At 46.7% G+C, this 14,618-nt stretch overlaps 1 protein-coding gene across 3 annotated transcripts in view; it reads left to right on the forward strand.

Moving 5' to 3' along the window:
* Positions 1-14,618, forward strand: part of LOC126544051 (bromodomain-containing protein 7-like) — a 125,231-nt gene that overhangs the window by 83,595 nt on the left and 27,018 nt on the right. For all 3 annotated transcript variants that reach the window (XR_011892475.1, XR_011892476.1, XM_055061627.2), the window contains exon 17: positions 11,000-11,069. Coding sequence is in view for 1 of the 3 variants with exons in the window: in XM_055061627.2 (XP_054917602.1) it covers positions 11,000-11,068 (69 nt within the window). In the remaining 2 variants the exon portion in view is untranslated. The remainder of the gene's footprint in view (positions 1-10,999; positions 11,070-14,618) is intronic.

Here is a 14,618-nt window from a genome sequence, read left to right on the forward strand (position 1 = left end):
GATGGGCGCCATGGAGGAAAGAAACTGAGGAGAGGCCCTAGCTACCCCCTCCGCGCGCTAGGAGAAGGGTGTGGAGGAAATGACGTAGTGGGTTCTCCTCTTTTTTGCTAATTTTTTTATTTCTTTGCTGTAGCGGCCACGCCTTTCGGGCCACAATGGCGCCTTTGTTATTGTTCTGTGCGCTCACTCGTGTTGCTCCGTAGGTTTCGTACCGTGGCAAAAGCGCTGTGCGGGCAGGTTCGCGTTGGTCTCCGTGTTTTGTTGCGCTGCGTTAGCTGGACCGTGCTCTCCCGGATTTTGCTGTGGCCAGGTGGAACACGAGGAACTAAAGTTCGTGAAATGAACGCGCATGCAACGCTGTACCCAATGTACCGCACCACGGCAATGGCAACGGACGAAGGAATATCCGCGGGAAATATTGCCCTCTTTGGCGGAATCATGCTAACGTGCTAACGATTGTTTAGTATTGCTGCGGAGCGCGCGCGTCCGAGCACCACGGTTGTGCGCAGCGCGACGTGGTTTCGCGAGAAATGTAAACAAGAGAGGAGAGCTGGCCCGATAGGCGGAGCAACGCCATGAGCAACGCCAGCTTCCGGCTTCACTTTAGCTTCACAAAGGGTGACGTCAGGGCCTCTCCTGAGTTTCCTTGCTCCGTGATGGGCGCTATTCTGGACATTCCGCCATTTTCTTCGATGCGTAACGTAGGCGCGACGCAAGCAAAATGGCGCTGGTGGCCCCGTTTTGCTTACGTAACGTGACGCCAACTTGACGTTTCGCCTAAGAAACTGAAAGGAAGGCAGTGAATGTAGCGTTATCGGTAAAGCAAAACAGTTTTCCTCCGCAGTAAAAATAAAGCAGCTATCTCAAAGCGTATGATTATTCCGTCGAAAACGCTTCTCGCTTCCGTCGTTTGCTTCAACAGCTAGGATGCGTGTCCCCGGAAAATGGAATGAGTCATCGCATGGTTGGTGCCAACGCGCTTGTTTTCTTGCTTGAGACAACATACGCGACATACCAGTGGCGATGCGCGCACGTTCTAGGCCACGTTATCGCTATCTCGTGAAACGCAAGGGACTCAGCCCGACTCGGCTGGCTGAGAAACGGCCGAATATCACCGATAGCGTTGCGCGCGCGAGAGATATCCACTAGCGCGACGCAAGCGCCGGCGCTGCCACCTCTTGTTCATTTCGCTGGTTACTCGCACCGCGGGAGGAAACTTAAAGGCGCCGCCTTGCGTACATTTCTTTTTATAAATTAGAAAGAGGCCGTTGTCATATAACTTTTGATTGTGCGAAAATGCATGAATCTTGATTACAAATGCAGCAGTGAAAAGTGGACAACATTGCCGAACGTTTGCTATGTTCAACCAATATTATTTCGTATAATTGCGTTCTTTTAAGAAATGATGGCCCCGAACACAAATGCCAGCACCACCCGAGAGCGATGCAAATATTATGAACAAAAGATTTTCGTCGCACCAAACGACGGGGAGAATGTGGCGATACGCATTCCTCTCGGCTGCCATTGCATATGGCTGCTCATTAGCATAATTGGCGCGGCTCGTCGCAGCAAAAATTATGGCGGAAAATCTCAGCAATGGCGGCCCAGCGCGACGTCACGCATCGTCAAAATGACGTTTACGAAACAGCCCTTCCTGTGACGCTCCTCACGAGATATTCCTTCAGCCAATCAGCAAGCTGGCATGGCGCATATCTTGGATCGCCACCACATGTTCGCGCAATTGCAGATGCATTGCACTGGCTTCTGCACGCTACCGCTCACATTCTTTTTGAAGCGCTAACATCACATATATGTGCCAAGGACCAAAAGAATGTATTAGTCCATAAAATTTGCAGCTCCACGTCACGTTTCGTCATCTTGATGAAAACGCAAAATGACATTTCGCAAAAACTTCCGTTTCCCGGCACAAATTTCAAAGCACGTGAGCTCTCCACAGACAATCGGGGAGTAAACATGGCAGATAGTGGTGACCGTGCAGCCGCCATGTGTGTCGAGAATAGAGCCCGATGTTTCGAAAAAGAGAAACATTCTGCAGGTGCGGTGGCCGATCAAATTCCCCTAAAGCCTCAGGCAAAATCTCGCCAAACTTAGCGGCACGACGTGCGATGGTACGCAAAAACGATTCTCGTGCAGTTGCTACGCGTCTTTTTTTAAAAGGATTAAAATTAATGTTCTCGTGTTTGACGCTCATTTATAGAATTTTTGTGGTATGTGGTGTCGTGCAAGGTTCTGGCGGTACGGTTAACACTTTCACTTATGAAATGGCACGGGTAAGTGCAATTTGTGAATTACTGTAGTGTATATCCATGGCAAAAAAAGTTTTGCAACTCGCATATCAGGAAAACTGCCACGCCTTGGGAAAAAAAATGATTTTTAAATATAATATCCCCTCTCACTAATGCACTTCTCCCATTTTCCTGGAAGGCTTTTGATACCTTGAGAAAAAGAAAACTTCCTGGCTGCCAAGCCACTCCTCTGCGGCAGTTTGAAGCAAGTTCAAGTCATCAAACCTCGTTCCCTTGGGGTGTTTCTTCAAATTCGGAAATAAATAAAAGTCACTGGGGGCCAGGTCGGGACTGTAGGGAACGTGGTCCAGTTGTTCGAAACCACACTCGAATGGTAGCCTGGGCAACACGAGACCTGTGAACCGGGGCGTTGTCGTGCAGGAGGAGTGACACCTCTTGTCACTAATGCTCGGCGTTTTTCTACGATGGCTTTACCCAAGTTTCGAAGAACATTGACATTGTATTCGCCTGCAACTGTCCTACTGTTTTCAATATACTCAATGAGCAGGATCCCCTTTGCGTCCCAGAAAAGTGTCGCCATCACTTTCCTCCTTGAGCGTTGGGTCTTTAATTTGGGGGGGGGAGGGGACCCCGAATGCCTCCACTGCATAGACTTCTGTTTTGTTTCTGGGTCCCACTGATACAGCCACGTCTCGACCGCTGTCACAAGGCGGGAGAGAAAATCTTTTGGGTCGCTTGACTAGAGATGCAAAAGTTCCCTTGATGAATGCACGCGGTGGTGTCGATCTTGCGCTGAGAGGTTCCGTGGCACCCATCGTGCCGAGACCTTCGACATAACGAAAACATCGTGGATGATAGTGGAAGCACTGTCATAAGAAATTTTCAACTCTCCGGCAACTTCGGACACCTTGATTCGGCGATCATTCATGATAAAGCTTTCTGCTGAGGCTGAATGGTCCAAATAGGTTGAAGTGGTCGGCCGCCCTGACTTTGGGTCGACTTCCACGTGCACACGGCCACGTTTAAACTCACTGAACCACCGAGTCACTGTAGCACATGAAGGACATTCACTGCCATACGCATTCACCATCCTACTGTGTATTTCTTTGGCAGAACTTCCTTATTTGCACAAAAATTTGATAATGCTCCGGTACTCGAGCTTGAAATCGTGGGAAGACGCCATGTTTGACTGACTGATGCAGACCAAGTAACGAACTGGAAGGCTTGATATTCAGACCTTGCTAGGCTGCAGAGATGGCCTAAACAAAAGGTAGCGAGAGAGAGATCACTGTCAGCTATTTGGTTATAGTTTGATCTTCTCTCGTATCGAGGCAGCACCGCTAAAGCTCGATATATTGCGGGCGAGGACTTACGGAGTCGCCATCTGTCGGATGCGCCTCCCTTGCGTAGTGTGAGGGATCACGCGCCACGCTCCTCACAGGTTTAGCTTACGACGCTGAATAAAAACACTACGCGTCAGCCCTCCTAGACATTTCTGTAAGTACTCTCAAAACGAGGGTAGTTTTGTACTGTCGAAATAATCGTGGGCAAACTGAAAGCACAGAATCATTTACAGGCGCTACCTCGTTACCGAATACGTACAGTGAACGCCACTGCGCCCTGTCGCCGCGATGGAGTCTCCCGAATCGGCTTCTTGCATGAAAATTATGCAAACGCTGAGAGCAAACTATGTGAAATATGTTCTTATAGTGCGCTGTCTGTATAACCAACTGGGGCATAACAGAATGAAGCCTCAATGCAGGGATCGCACGGGTTCGCAGCGACCGACTGCGCGACTGCATGCATGTCCGCGCACAATGTTTCGCTTTCGCTGCGTGCGCGATTTGGCACCGTGCCGTGAGCTCTAGGCCACAGAATATGAGCATTTGACAGTTCTCAAGTAATCATTGTTGCGTGGACGCTGTCAGAGCTGTTGAAAAATAATTTTGTTCTAGAGACTTCGACGCCTACGGCGACTGATGTGCCGTCGCGACGATTCAATCTTTTTTCTTTCTTCTAAATTCTTGGGCGTTTCAATATTATTTCTGAAGTTGCGTCGCACTGTGTGTTTATCGGTCTTTTGAGCGTGCGATTTACCGCTGTTTATTTTTCATAATCTAGTGCATTAAGTCATAACACAAACATATGCCATGCCTTTTTTTAATGTGCTTCTTACCGCTCCCTTTCCATTCCAATGAACTTGCCAGTGTCTAGCACCAACAAGTTCATAGACCAAACCGTCGTGACATTAGCCGGGCAGCGGGCGAGGGCGAGCGTCTCAGTGCGCGTTTTCTGCTACTCGCGGAATGTCGCAGTCCCGGCGCCGTAGCAAAAACCTTCCTCGCGTCTGTGCTTGCTGCATATCCGAGTTGTAGCGCATGGCTGTTTGCCGGTTCAAAGTTTTGCGAGGCAAGCTTCACGCAGCTTCTTGTCCTGCGGCTACGTGTGAATAAGGCTGACACCGGGCTCCATCGCGTACGTCCGGCACTGTGGTACCGAGCAGTAGCCTACCATACCTCCAAAGGCAGCCACTAGCTCTCACGGTGCTTTCGAATGTTGTCAAGCAGGCACTCAAGGCGGGAAAGCCTCACCACTTACTCAGAACCGCAGCGCAAGTGGGACTTTAAACTTTCGTTTTCAGCTCTCTCCGGCGCTTCCGAAGCAGCCTGCCGTGTCCACGTGATCCCTCATGTCACGCTGACGGTGGCGGCAGCTTTTCCAGTGGTGGAGCTTACCCCCAATATAGTATTTCGCTGCTTAGAAGCCAACATGTAGTTTCGCTAAGACCTACATAAAAATAGGTCTTGACGTAATACTTCTACAGAAATCCGCAAGATGGAGAGAAGTAATTAATGGGGAATTGAGACATCCACCCAAGCGTAGCTAAGTGCTACAAAGGAATCCCATACGGGTTCCTCGAAAGAGAAGACTCGCAGTTGAAGACTAATTCATCGTGGTCCGGGGCTCGAACCCGGGACCACCGCCTTTCCGGGGCAGCCGCTGTACCATCTGAGCTAACTAGGCGGCTAGCAGATGGCAGGACGAAGTCGAACTTATCAACTCGAAGCAAAGGCAAGAGTTTGACGTAATAGTTCTACGGAAATCCGCAAGGTGGAGAGAATTAATAAATGTATTTATAAAAAGAAAAAATTAATAAAGGTTGTCGGGACGTGAGATGTGGCGAATGGACGTGCTTTTCAGGGCTCCGTGGCGGCGACGAAATCATAAGTTTTTTGTGCATGCTTTGAGCTTGCTTCTGTTTTTAATTTGCGTTGTTTAGCGTTTAAATAATAATTGGGTAGTTTTCTTTCTTTATTTTTCTCCCTTTTTTCGTGTGCGCAGGTGTGTTTCGTGTGTATTTGGTTTTGCAGGATAGTCAGAGCGTCCTTTCGCGCCACGTGCTTCAACACGTGCAACTGGGCGGGATGTTAAGTCTTTAAATAGTAGCTTGGAAGTGACAAGACTAATAGCTATTAGTGGTTTTACTATGTGTGTTTTAGTATCGGCAATATTGCTTTAGTAGGAAAGTGAGACCGTCACCGCGTGGTTGAACACGTGCGAAAACGTGTCATACCTTAAGTCTGTGCGGCATTGATTGCTTTTAAAACATTGGTGAGAATTACTTTCCGACATTTTAAGGATTTAGATCCTGTGCGTATCGATTTTTGCTAGAAGGCACGTGCTCTGCATTATTATAGTATTATAGTACTATGGTATTTGCATTTGAAAAAGCCGTGCAATACATGGCAAGAAAGCCGGGAAAGCGTGCATGTGCGGGGGGTCCCTCAAGGCAGACGAGGGGACGGATGAGAATGGAGACTGAGTCGAGTCAATCGGCGCACATTGTGATGTCGATGCTAGGCTGAAGAAAATGGAGGCTTTCCAGGAAAAGCTTGTCAAACAGGTTGAAGAGCTCAAAAATGAGCTAAGTAGGGAGCGTGATGCACAGAAGGTAGTGGAAGAAAGACTTCAAGCAGCCTAGAAAAAGCTGAACAGGGCCGCCATCGTGAATGAGAATGGTCGTGACAATGGAACAGTCTCCCGACGTGACAGGAGAGGGAGTGTCAGCAAAGCACCTGGAATGCATGCAACGTGGGGAGGAGGTAGCTGAAAAGAGCGGCACCTACCTTGAGGCCGCCACACACAAGAAGCAGGAGCGCAGGGGTCAGTGCCCCTTGTCGAATTCGAATCGCGCTGAAAAGGACAAAGGGAAGCAGGGAGAGGTAGAAGAGAGTGAAATGGTGATTATCGCCGGTGACTCAAACCTGGCTAGGTGCTCAGAAGCAATTGTGGAGAGGGTGAAAGGCTATAAAAGAGTGGCGGTAGGGACATTTCCAGGGCGGCCACTGGGTTCAGTCATGGAGCGAGCAAAAGCAAAGCTCGCGGAAAATGCCCACGCGCGCAACCTTGTCATAGTAGCAGGTGGGCTAAATGACGTTCTGAACAAGAAAGGGACAGGACTTGCCCAATGCTTGACGAAAGGGGCGGGCGACTTGCGCGAACTATCCGTCAGGTGCAGATCGTGGTGTGTACGGTGCCGGAGGTGCCTGTAGGTGACAGTCACGTGTAAAGAGCCGTAGTGGCTGCTAATGAGGCGATATGGAAAATGAGCCGACAGAAATGTTTCGAGGTTGTAGAAGTAAACAGGGAGGTGAGAAGGTGTGGTGGTTTTGAACGAGACGGGATCCACTTCAATTACAGGCTTGCATGAGAATTGGGCTGGCGACTTGCTGGTCGCACTGTTGCTTTTTAGGGGGCTCAGGAGGCCAGAGTAGGTAGTAATGAAGAAGGTCCCCTAAGGGAACCTCAGAATAGCATCGCCGTCAATAACAGAAAAAGGAGGAAAGTACGAAAGAGAGCTCGCCATGCAATAGGCTACATAAACATGCAGGGTGGCAGAAGAAAGGAAAAGTGGACAGAGATTGAGGAGCAGTTAAATAGAGAAGAATAGGGATGTATGCGTTTACAGAAGCGCACTTTAGAGACTCGGAAGAACCGCCAGTGATTGAGAATTATGTTTGGGAAGGGTACAACAGAACTAAGTCGGAAAGAAAGGGAGGGGGAGTTGCAATGCTCATCCATCAGGGAGCCAAATGAAAGAGTAAATTCAAAATGTCAATAGCATCTTTGGTTATCAGGTACAAAGAGTGGGAAAAAAACTTGGCTGGGCGTTACGTATTTGTGGACCGGAAATAATTGCACAGAGAATAAAGAGTTAGTGGAATGCATAAGTGCTTATATTAAGGGTTTAGCGAATGATGCCGAAAGTATCCTATTAGGTGACATGAATGCCCTCATACAGGATTTAGATGGCTATACCGACAACAACGGGAAGTCAATGCCAGACCTTTGTGAGCAACATAACATCTTTATCGTGAATACAGGGCCTAAGTGTGAAGGGCAGGTCATGTGGGAAGTGGGAAACCGACAATCGACCATTGATTACTGTCTTATGACCGAAGGAATTCATGATAAGTTGAGAGAAATGGTCATTGACGAGGAAAGGTATAGAAGCAGAGGGAGTGACCATAAACGCATCATTTTGAAAATGGGATGTGTAGTTGAGAAAGAGAGCAAGGAGTGCAAAATGGCCAGTCCAAATTTGAACGCTGAACAAATATAGTCACTAGAGTCGAGGAAGAACTTGGCAAATCGCCAAGTAAAGAGTGGAAATATAGTGAGCTTCTAAGTGTAATAACCACAGAAATACGGAAAGAGAAACAACGTGTTCGTTGGAAAGGAAAAAAATACCGACAAGCTGGCGGAACAGTGAGATACGAGAAGCGATCGCCGAACGACAGAAAGCATCTCGAGAGCACAGGCAGGCAAAGAAGGCACAGTTGCCGCAGGATGGAGTAGCCAGTAAATGGGAAACATTCCGGGAGAAGAGGTCTGTGGTTCAAATACTGGTGCAAGCAAAATTAAAAGGTGAAAGTGAACGTTGGTTGTCAGAAATACGTGAGAAAAAGAAAGGCCGCACCTAGAATATTTTGGAACCACATAAAATTATTAGGCAGGAAGTCAACAACAATACAACAACATATCCTAGACGAAGATGGAAACAAACTGGAAGAGGAAGCGGCATTAAATTACATCCGAAAAGTAACATCCGAAAAGTAACACTCGAATCTTTCCAAGGCAATAACGAGGTTGTATTTGAAGAAAAAAAAAGGAGCATTAAAGAGAACCAGGTGGAAAAGGAGCTGGTGCTGACAAATTTCAACTGGAAGAAAGCCGAAGAGAAAATTCCTAAGCGAACAGCCACAGGGCTAGGCGAGGCTGATTAATGAACTTGGACCACAAAGTAAGGAAGCTCTGGTGAAAGTAGTGGAAAAACCTTTGAAAGATAGACGAATACCAGACAGTTGGCGACATAGTAGAATAAAATTAATTTATAACGGTAAGGGAAAAAATATAGAATTCACTCACATAGACCGTTGACCATTACATCGGTAATATACAGGCTAGCAATGCAGGCAATCAAGTTAAAGCTGCAAGCATGGGCAGAGAATAATGGCATTTTGGGAGAACTTCAGAATGGCTTCAGAATAGGTAGGCGTTTGGATGATAGCTTATTTGTTCTTACTCGGTGTACTGAAATATCAAGAGTAGAAAGCAGACCGTTATAAGTGGCCTTTTTAGACATTGCAGGAGCGTATGACATCGTAGACCGCAACATTTTGTGGGATATTCTGGAAGGGGAAGGCTTAGGTGACGATTGTCTACAGCTTTTGAGAGAGGTTTACGTAGAAAATACCGTTTGCGTTGAATGGGAAGAGATGAGGAGCGAGGAGAAAGTTGATATCAACAAGAGACGGAGGCAGGTGTGCCCTTTATCCCCACTCCTGTTTATGATGCACATGATGAGGATGGAGAGGGCGCTAGAAGGAAGTAATGTCGGGTTTGATCTCTCGTACAAACAGGCGGGTACAGTAGTAGAGCAGCAGCTCCCAGGTTTATTTTATGCGGACGACATTGTGTTGCTAGCTAACAAGCAAAGTGATTTGCAACGTCTGGCTAATATCTGTGGACAGGAAGGCGAGAATTTAGGGTTGAAATTTAGCGTTATAAAATCAGGTGTATGGTATTCAATGAAAACAGTGAACAGACCGTGGCAATAGAGGGTCAGGAAATACCTCCGGTAAAAGGATATAAATACCTTGGTATATGGATAAACGAAGGCAATAGATATATGGAAACACAGGAAAGAAACAATAACAGTAAAGGGGAAGAGAAATGCAGCCATAATGAATCACAGAGCGCTATGGGGATACAATAGGTACGAGGTGCTCCGGGGTATGTGGAAAAGCGTAATGGTTCCAGGACTTAATTTTGGAAATGCGGTTTGCTTTAAATCAGGGGTACAAGCATGACTCGATGGGAACTAAAGGTCAGTGGGACGCTTCGCACTGGGCGCTCACGGGAAGACTACAAATGAAGCTGTGCAGGGTGATATGGGCTGGACTAGTTTGAAGTGAGGGAAGCTCACGGTAAAATTGATTATGAAGAACGACTGAGGAATATGGAAGAAAGTAAATGGGCTGGGAGAGTGTTGAGGTACCTGTACAGGAAAGACATTGATACACAGTGGAGGAAAAGAACTAGGAAGCTTGCCAGCAAGTTTGCGGTCTGTATATATGGTGAGCAACGCAGCGACAAACAACGTCAAGCGGAAAGTCAGAGGCTGAAATAATCTCATGGGTGGCGGCAATGGAAAAGAAACCTGCCATGAGCAACTGGTTAAAAGGAAAAGAACGAAATCAGGAAAGGAACAATTTATGATAACTCAAAGGGAAGCTCATTACTTTTCGATGCGAGATCGGGATGCCTTAGAACACGCACCTATAAAGCGATATATAAGAAGGAAGAAGCATGTGCTTACTGCGGTAAAGCTAGGGAAACGATGGAGCATGTTTTATTAGAACGTGAAGACATCTGCCCAGCGGTAGATTTAGGCACCACTGGCCCCCTTGAAGCTCTTGGGTTCAGCGAGAGCAGGGGAAAAGTAAACATGGCCGCAATAGAGATTAGCAAGAGGCGAGTGAAAGATTGGTGGAAGTAGGGAAACGACAAAAAAAGCAGACGTACAAAAGCAAAATTCACAATAGGCGGTCGGAAAATTTGGTTGTGGGAACTCAGCGTGGTTTCTTTCTTTCTTTTTTTTTTTACCTAGGCAGGACATTAGGCAGTGTAATAGCAAGAGCTTGGTGGCGCAAATCACCGCGCCGCTCCAAAGGGGACGCTCATAACATCCATCCACCCATTCAGGGAAAATGAGACATCCACCCAAACGTAGCTAAGTGCTACAACAGGGTTCATCGAAAGAAAAGCCTCGCAGTTGAAGAAAAATTCGTCCTGGTCCGGGACTCGAACACGGGGCCACCGCCTTTCCGGGGCAGCCGCGGTTCGCATCTGTGCGAGAAATGTGGATTATTGCGGCGCCTGCATTGGCGCACTTCTCGGTGGCTTGAGGACGAGGGAAACGCGTTGCGGCTCGCCGTCAGTGGCGCGCACTCCGGAGTATTTGCGAGATATGTCTAGTGCCTGCAGTAGTTCGGCAACGTTGCTCAACGTTCACCGCCATATACGCATACCGGTGCATACTTTTTCCTACATATCGGCACCTGATTAAGTCGCTTTGTAAGTGTACCGTTAGCCTTGGACACACGTGTGCCATACTGCTGACGTGACTCTTTCTCTCTTTTTTTCTTGGAATATTGCACGCACGGCAGGAGGACATAAGCACTACAGAGTGTCATGGAGTCTTTCCGAGTCATGGAAATGGACAAGATGGTTGTTGAGGTGAGTGCTAGTTCGACGACTACTACTTATTTATTCTTTTTCTTGAAAGTTTGAAAGTTTAACGTCAGTTGTACAATTATAACGTGAACACTATTGAGGCCCAACAAGTTTGTTAAAGTGTCTGTACGGATTGTTATTAAGGAAAATCAATTTTATGGCGGCTGCTATTTATACAGCGTAAATATCATAAAATAAAAAAAGACAGCTAGGATTAATAAGAAGGTACAGTAGCAGCGAAAAATTGATACGCAAGATGCTTCTTTTAACAAGTTTCTTTTTACGTCGTCAACACAATTTTCAGCAAAACCAAGGTTATAGGCGCATGCATGCGTTACGCATTGTGAACTAGCTGATTGCTTTCATGTTTTTTAGGAATGTATGCAATGTTCGTAGTAGCGTTTGCTTATTATCAAGGCTGCTCCAAACTTAGGCGCCTATACACTCAAACGTAGGCCGGTCAGAATCATCAGTAGTCACCTTAGGAGACCAAAAACAATAACGCGACGCATTTTCGACAGTGAGAGGCGAAGTGAGACTGTAGTTGAGATAAGCTTTCTGTTAACTATTTGATGCATGAGGGAAGCGATATTTTAGGATGTGAAGTCATAAACACTGAGGATGTTCAGAATTCAAAATAAATCTTTCACTCCTAATGTGTGTATTGTGAGGTGTTATGCGAAGGGCTCTCTTTTGAAGGGTAAACACGGGTGACAAATGGGTTTTGTATGTGCAACCCCAGATTGCTATGCAGTATTTTTTTTTTTTTCAAAGCAGCGAGGTTTCCAGACAAAACCACAACTAATAGACAGGGAGTAATGGAGTAATGGAAATATTGAATATATCCGAAGTGCAACTTGACAAGATAATCGTACATCGTAATGCCGGCATTTATTATCCAAATTGATGTTACACTGAGTGACAGAAAGTAGCGTACTCGCAAACTTCACTGCTTTGGCCATTCTGTGATCTTCGATTGCTTTGGATGGGCGCGCCGAGACGAAAGCTCGCATCTGTCTCGGGCTGCTCAGGGACCATTGAATGTTTTCATGCTGCTGGAGAAATTTTAATGAAGAACGTATAGCGACGTTGTTTGCATCGCGTCATTTATGTTATTTCCCTGAGAAATCGTCATATGTAGCTTCGGAAGGTACCACAAGAACTTCTACGAGTATTTCCATTACAGGAGGGGGGGGGGGGGGGGGGGGGCTACAGGTTGCAAGTCTATACTTCATCAACATTGACATTTATAAGCATGCAAATAGAAATTATAACGCATCTGAATTTTCAGGTGCTGACCTCTCATTTTCTGTCCGTCTTCTCGTCCTTTGCTCCTGTAGCAGGACGGTTATAGTTAGTAGTATAACAGCCCTGGGGACGTCAAGTGTCCTTTTTCAACTTTTGTTATGAACACTAAGCGCATCGTATTCCACTACATGGCCTCTTTAAGAGGCCCTGTTGCGACCGATTATTTCGAGTTGCCATGCGGTAGACTCACCGGTGTCGACAGTCACCGCAAAAGTTCGTGTGAGCCGAAAAGTAAACGGAATCGTAGTAACCTTTCTCTTTATTACTATTTTTTACATGCGGTTACATGTAGAGCCGACAAAGTATTTTGGCATACTAGATTTAGGTACACGTTCAAGAACCCTGCAGGTGCTCCAAATTATTCCGGAGTTTCTCACTATGGCGTGCCTGATAATCAGATAGTGGTTTTGCCTCGTAAAACTCCATAATTTAATTTTGACATTGTTCGGCACATCCGGAAGTTCGGCTTTACCGGGTTCGGATTATCGGGAAACTATTCTATAATTCATTTCCTGTTGCAGAAGCCGGTGAAGTTCAGAGCACATGGCGTAGTTCCAGATCATCGACGCTATTCGTTGAACTCAATCTCAGTGCTTTTTGTTTCATTTTCGTCTGCCATTTGTGCACTTCCTGCTCAGTGTTTTCCACGATAGCGTGTGTTGCTTGCCTATGAAATAGCAATACATGAATTTATAAGCGCGCAGCGCATCACATTGCAGCATTTACTTTCTTTTTTTTTCGTCTTTTTTTTTTACAGAAGGCCTCGTCTTTCTTTTTTTTTCTTCTTTAATTTAAGATTTTTAATAATATGTTTAGGTTCAACTATGATAGGCGTGTGTTTGTCTTCCTTAACGGCACGTTTGTGAAGGGCGTCTGCACGGCGCACTTGTGATGTATCGTGGATCGCATTAGTGGTTTATATTGATGTCGGTTACTGCTTGCCGCTATATATATGTACATGTGGTTCTGTTAAGGGGATTTCCTATACAGCAAGACAAACTTGTAAAGTGAAAAAACAAACTTCTCGTTCGCTGTCACCGTGTGCTTCCTTTTGACACCGTTGGCACGAAGCGAACGGAGAGGCAGCGTAACGTCATTTGCATTATTAGAACTCGCAAGGACAGTGAGAAGTTTCCTGCTGAACGGGCGTGATGACTGCGTGACGTGCGCGGTGGTGGCGGTTGTTGCGTTATTCCGGTGTGCTGTACCGCATACGGCAGCACAACGGTTGCGCCCAAATGTTTTGTGGCGGAAGCTGTGAGTGACCGTGCGAGAGTTACAGCGGTTACAGTGCTTCATGAGGCAGGGTGGGGCCGCGACGACCGCGTGACCAGAATGCGGCTGCAGCCAGAATGCTGCGCACCGCATAACTGCGCGGTGGCTGCCCCTCCGCCCTAGCAAGCGGCTCTGATTTGTCAGTGGAATTTAAAGCAACAGACTTCCGTTTTTTTTTTTTTTTCATTTCGTGGGTGCCGTACGACTGACTTCTCGGTGAAAAGCTGCGTCATTGTCTAGTCTTGTCTACGGCGGTGTTGAGGAAGTAGTGAAGAACAAACCGTTACGTCCCCGTTAGCACGGGCATATTGAATTGAGGTGACGAGACAAGAAGGAATGGTAGATACACAATGACTCTTGTGTCTACTTGTTGGTGTTGCGGTGCACTTCATCCCAATTTAGTATGACTGACAAACAAGCCCACGTCGCCACATTGTCACGTGCGGAAGCTGTATTAAGCCTGTTTTCACTCATGATGCCATTTGAGCCGACGCAAACGAGAGCCATCTAGCTCTTTGTCATTCATTACATTAAGCGTCTTATTAGGCTTGTTCCTTGTGAGCACAAGTTGACTAGCAGGCTGCCTTCCTCGTTGGCATGTTCGTAAACGTGCTATCGTATCACAGCTTTTCTTGAGAATCGGGCACATGAAATGGAATTAGTGAGATCATACTGCCAGCGCGCCTGGTTCCCATACAAGATATGGCAAAGTTTGGGCGTATACGTGTATGGGTTGATTCGTGTAATAGTGCAATGCGCAATTGTTCCTGCTTGGAGTCTAGAGTTTGAAGTTGGCAGCGCCCTGTAGGAGTAAAAAGCTAAAGATATCCTATACTGTGACTCCGGATGGACAGTGAATATAGCCATATATAGATGTCGACCCCTAGACATCAAGGGCTCCAAATATGAGTGTTATTGCACAAGACCACCTGTGTCCCCTTTCCTGCCATTTTGGAGCTGGTGCCTTTC

Source organism: Dermacentor andersoni, chromosome 1 (genome assembly GCF_023375885.2).
Source record: "Dermacentor andersoni chromosome 1, qqDerAnde1_hic_scaffold, whole genome shotgun sequence".
Lineage (NCBI taxonomy): Eukaryota > Metazoa > Arthropoda > Arachnida > Ixodida > Ixodidae > Dermacentor > Dermacentor andersoni.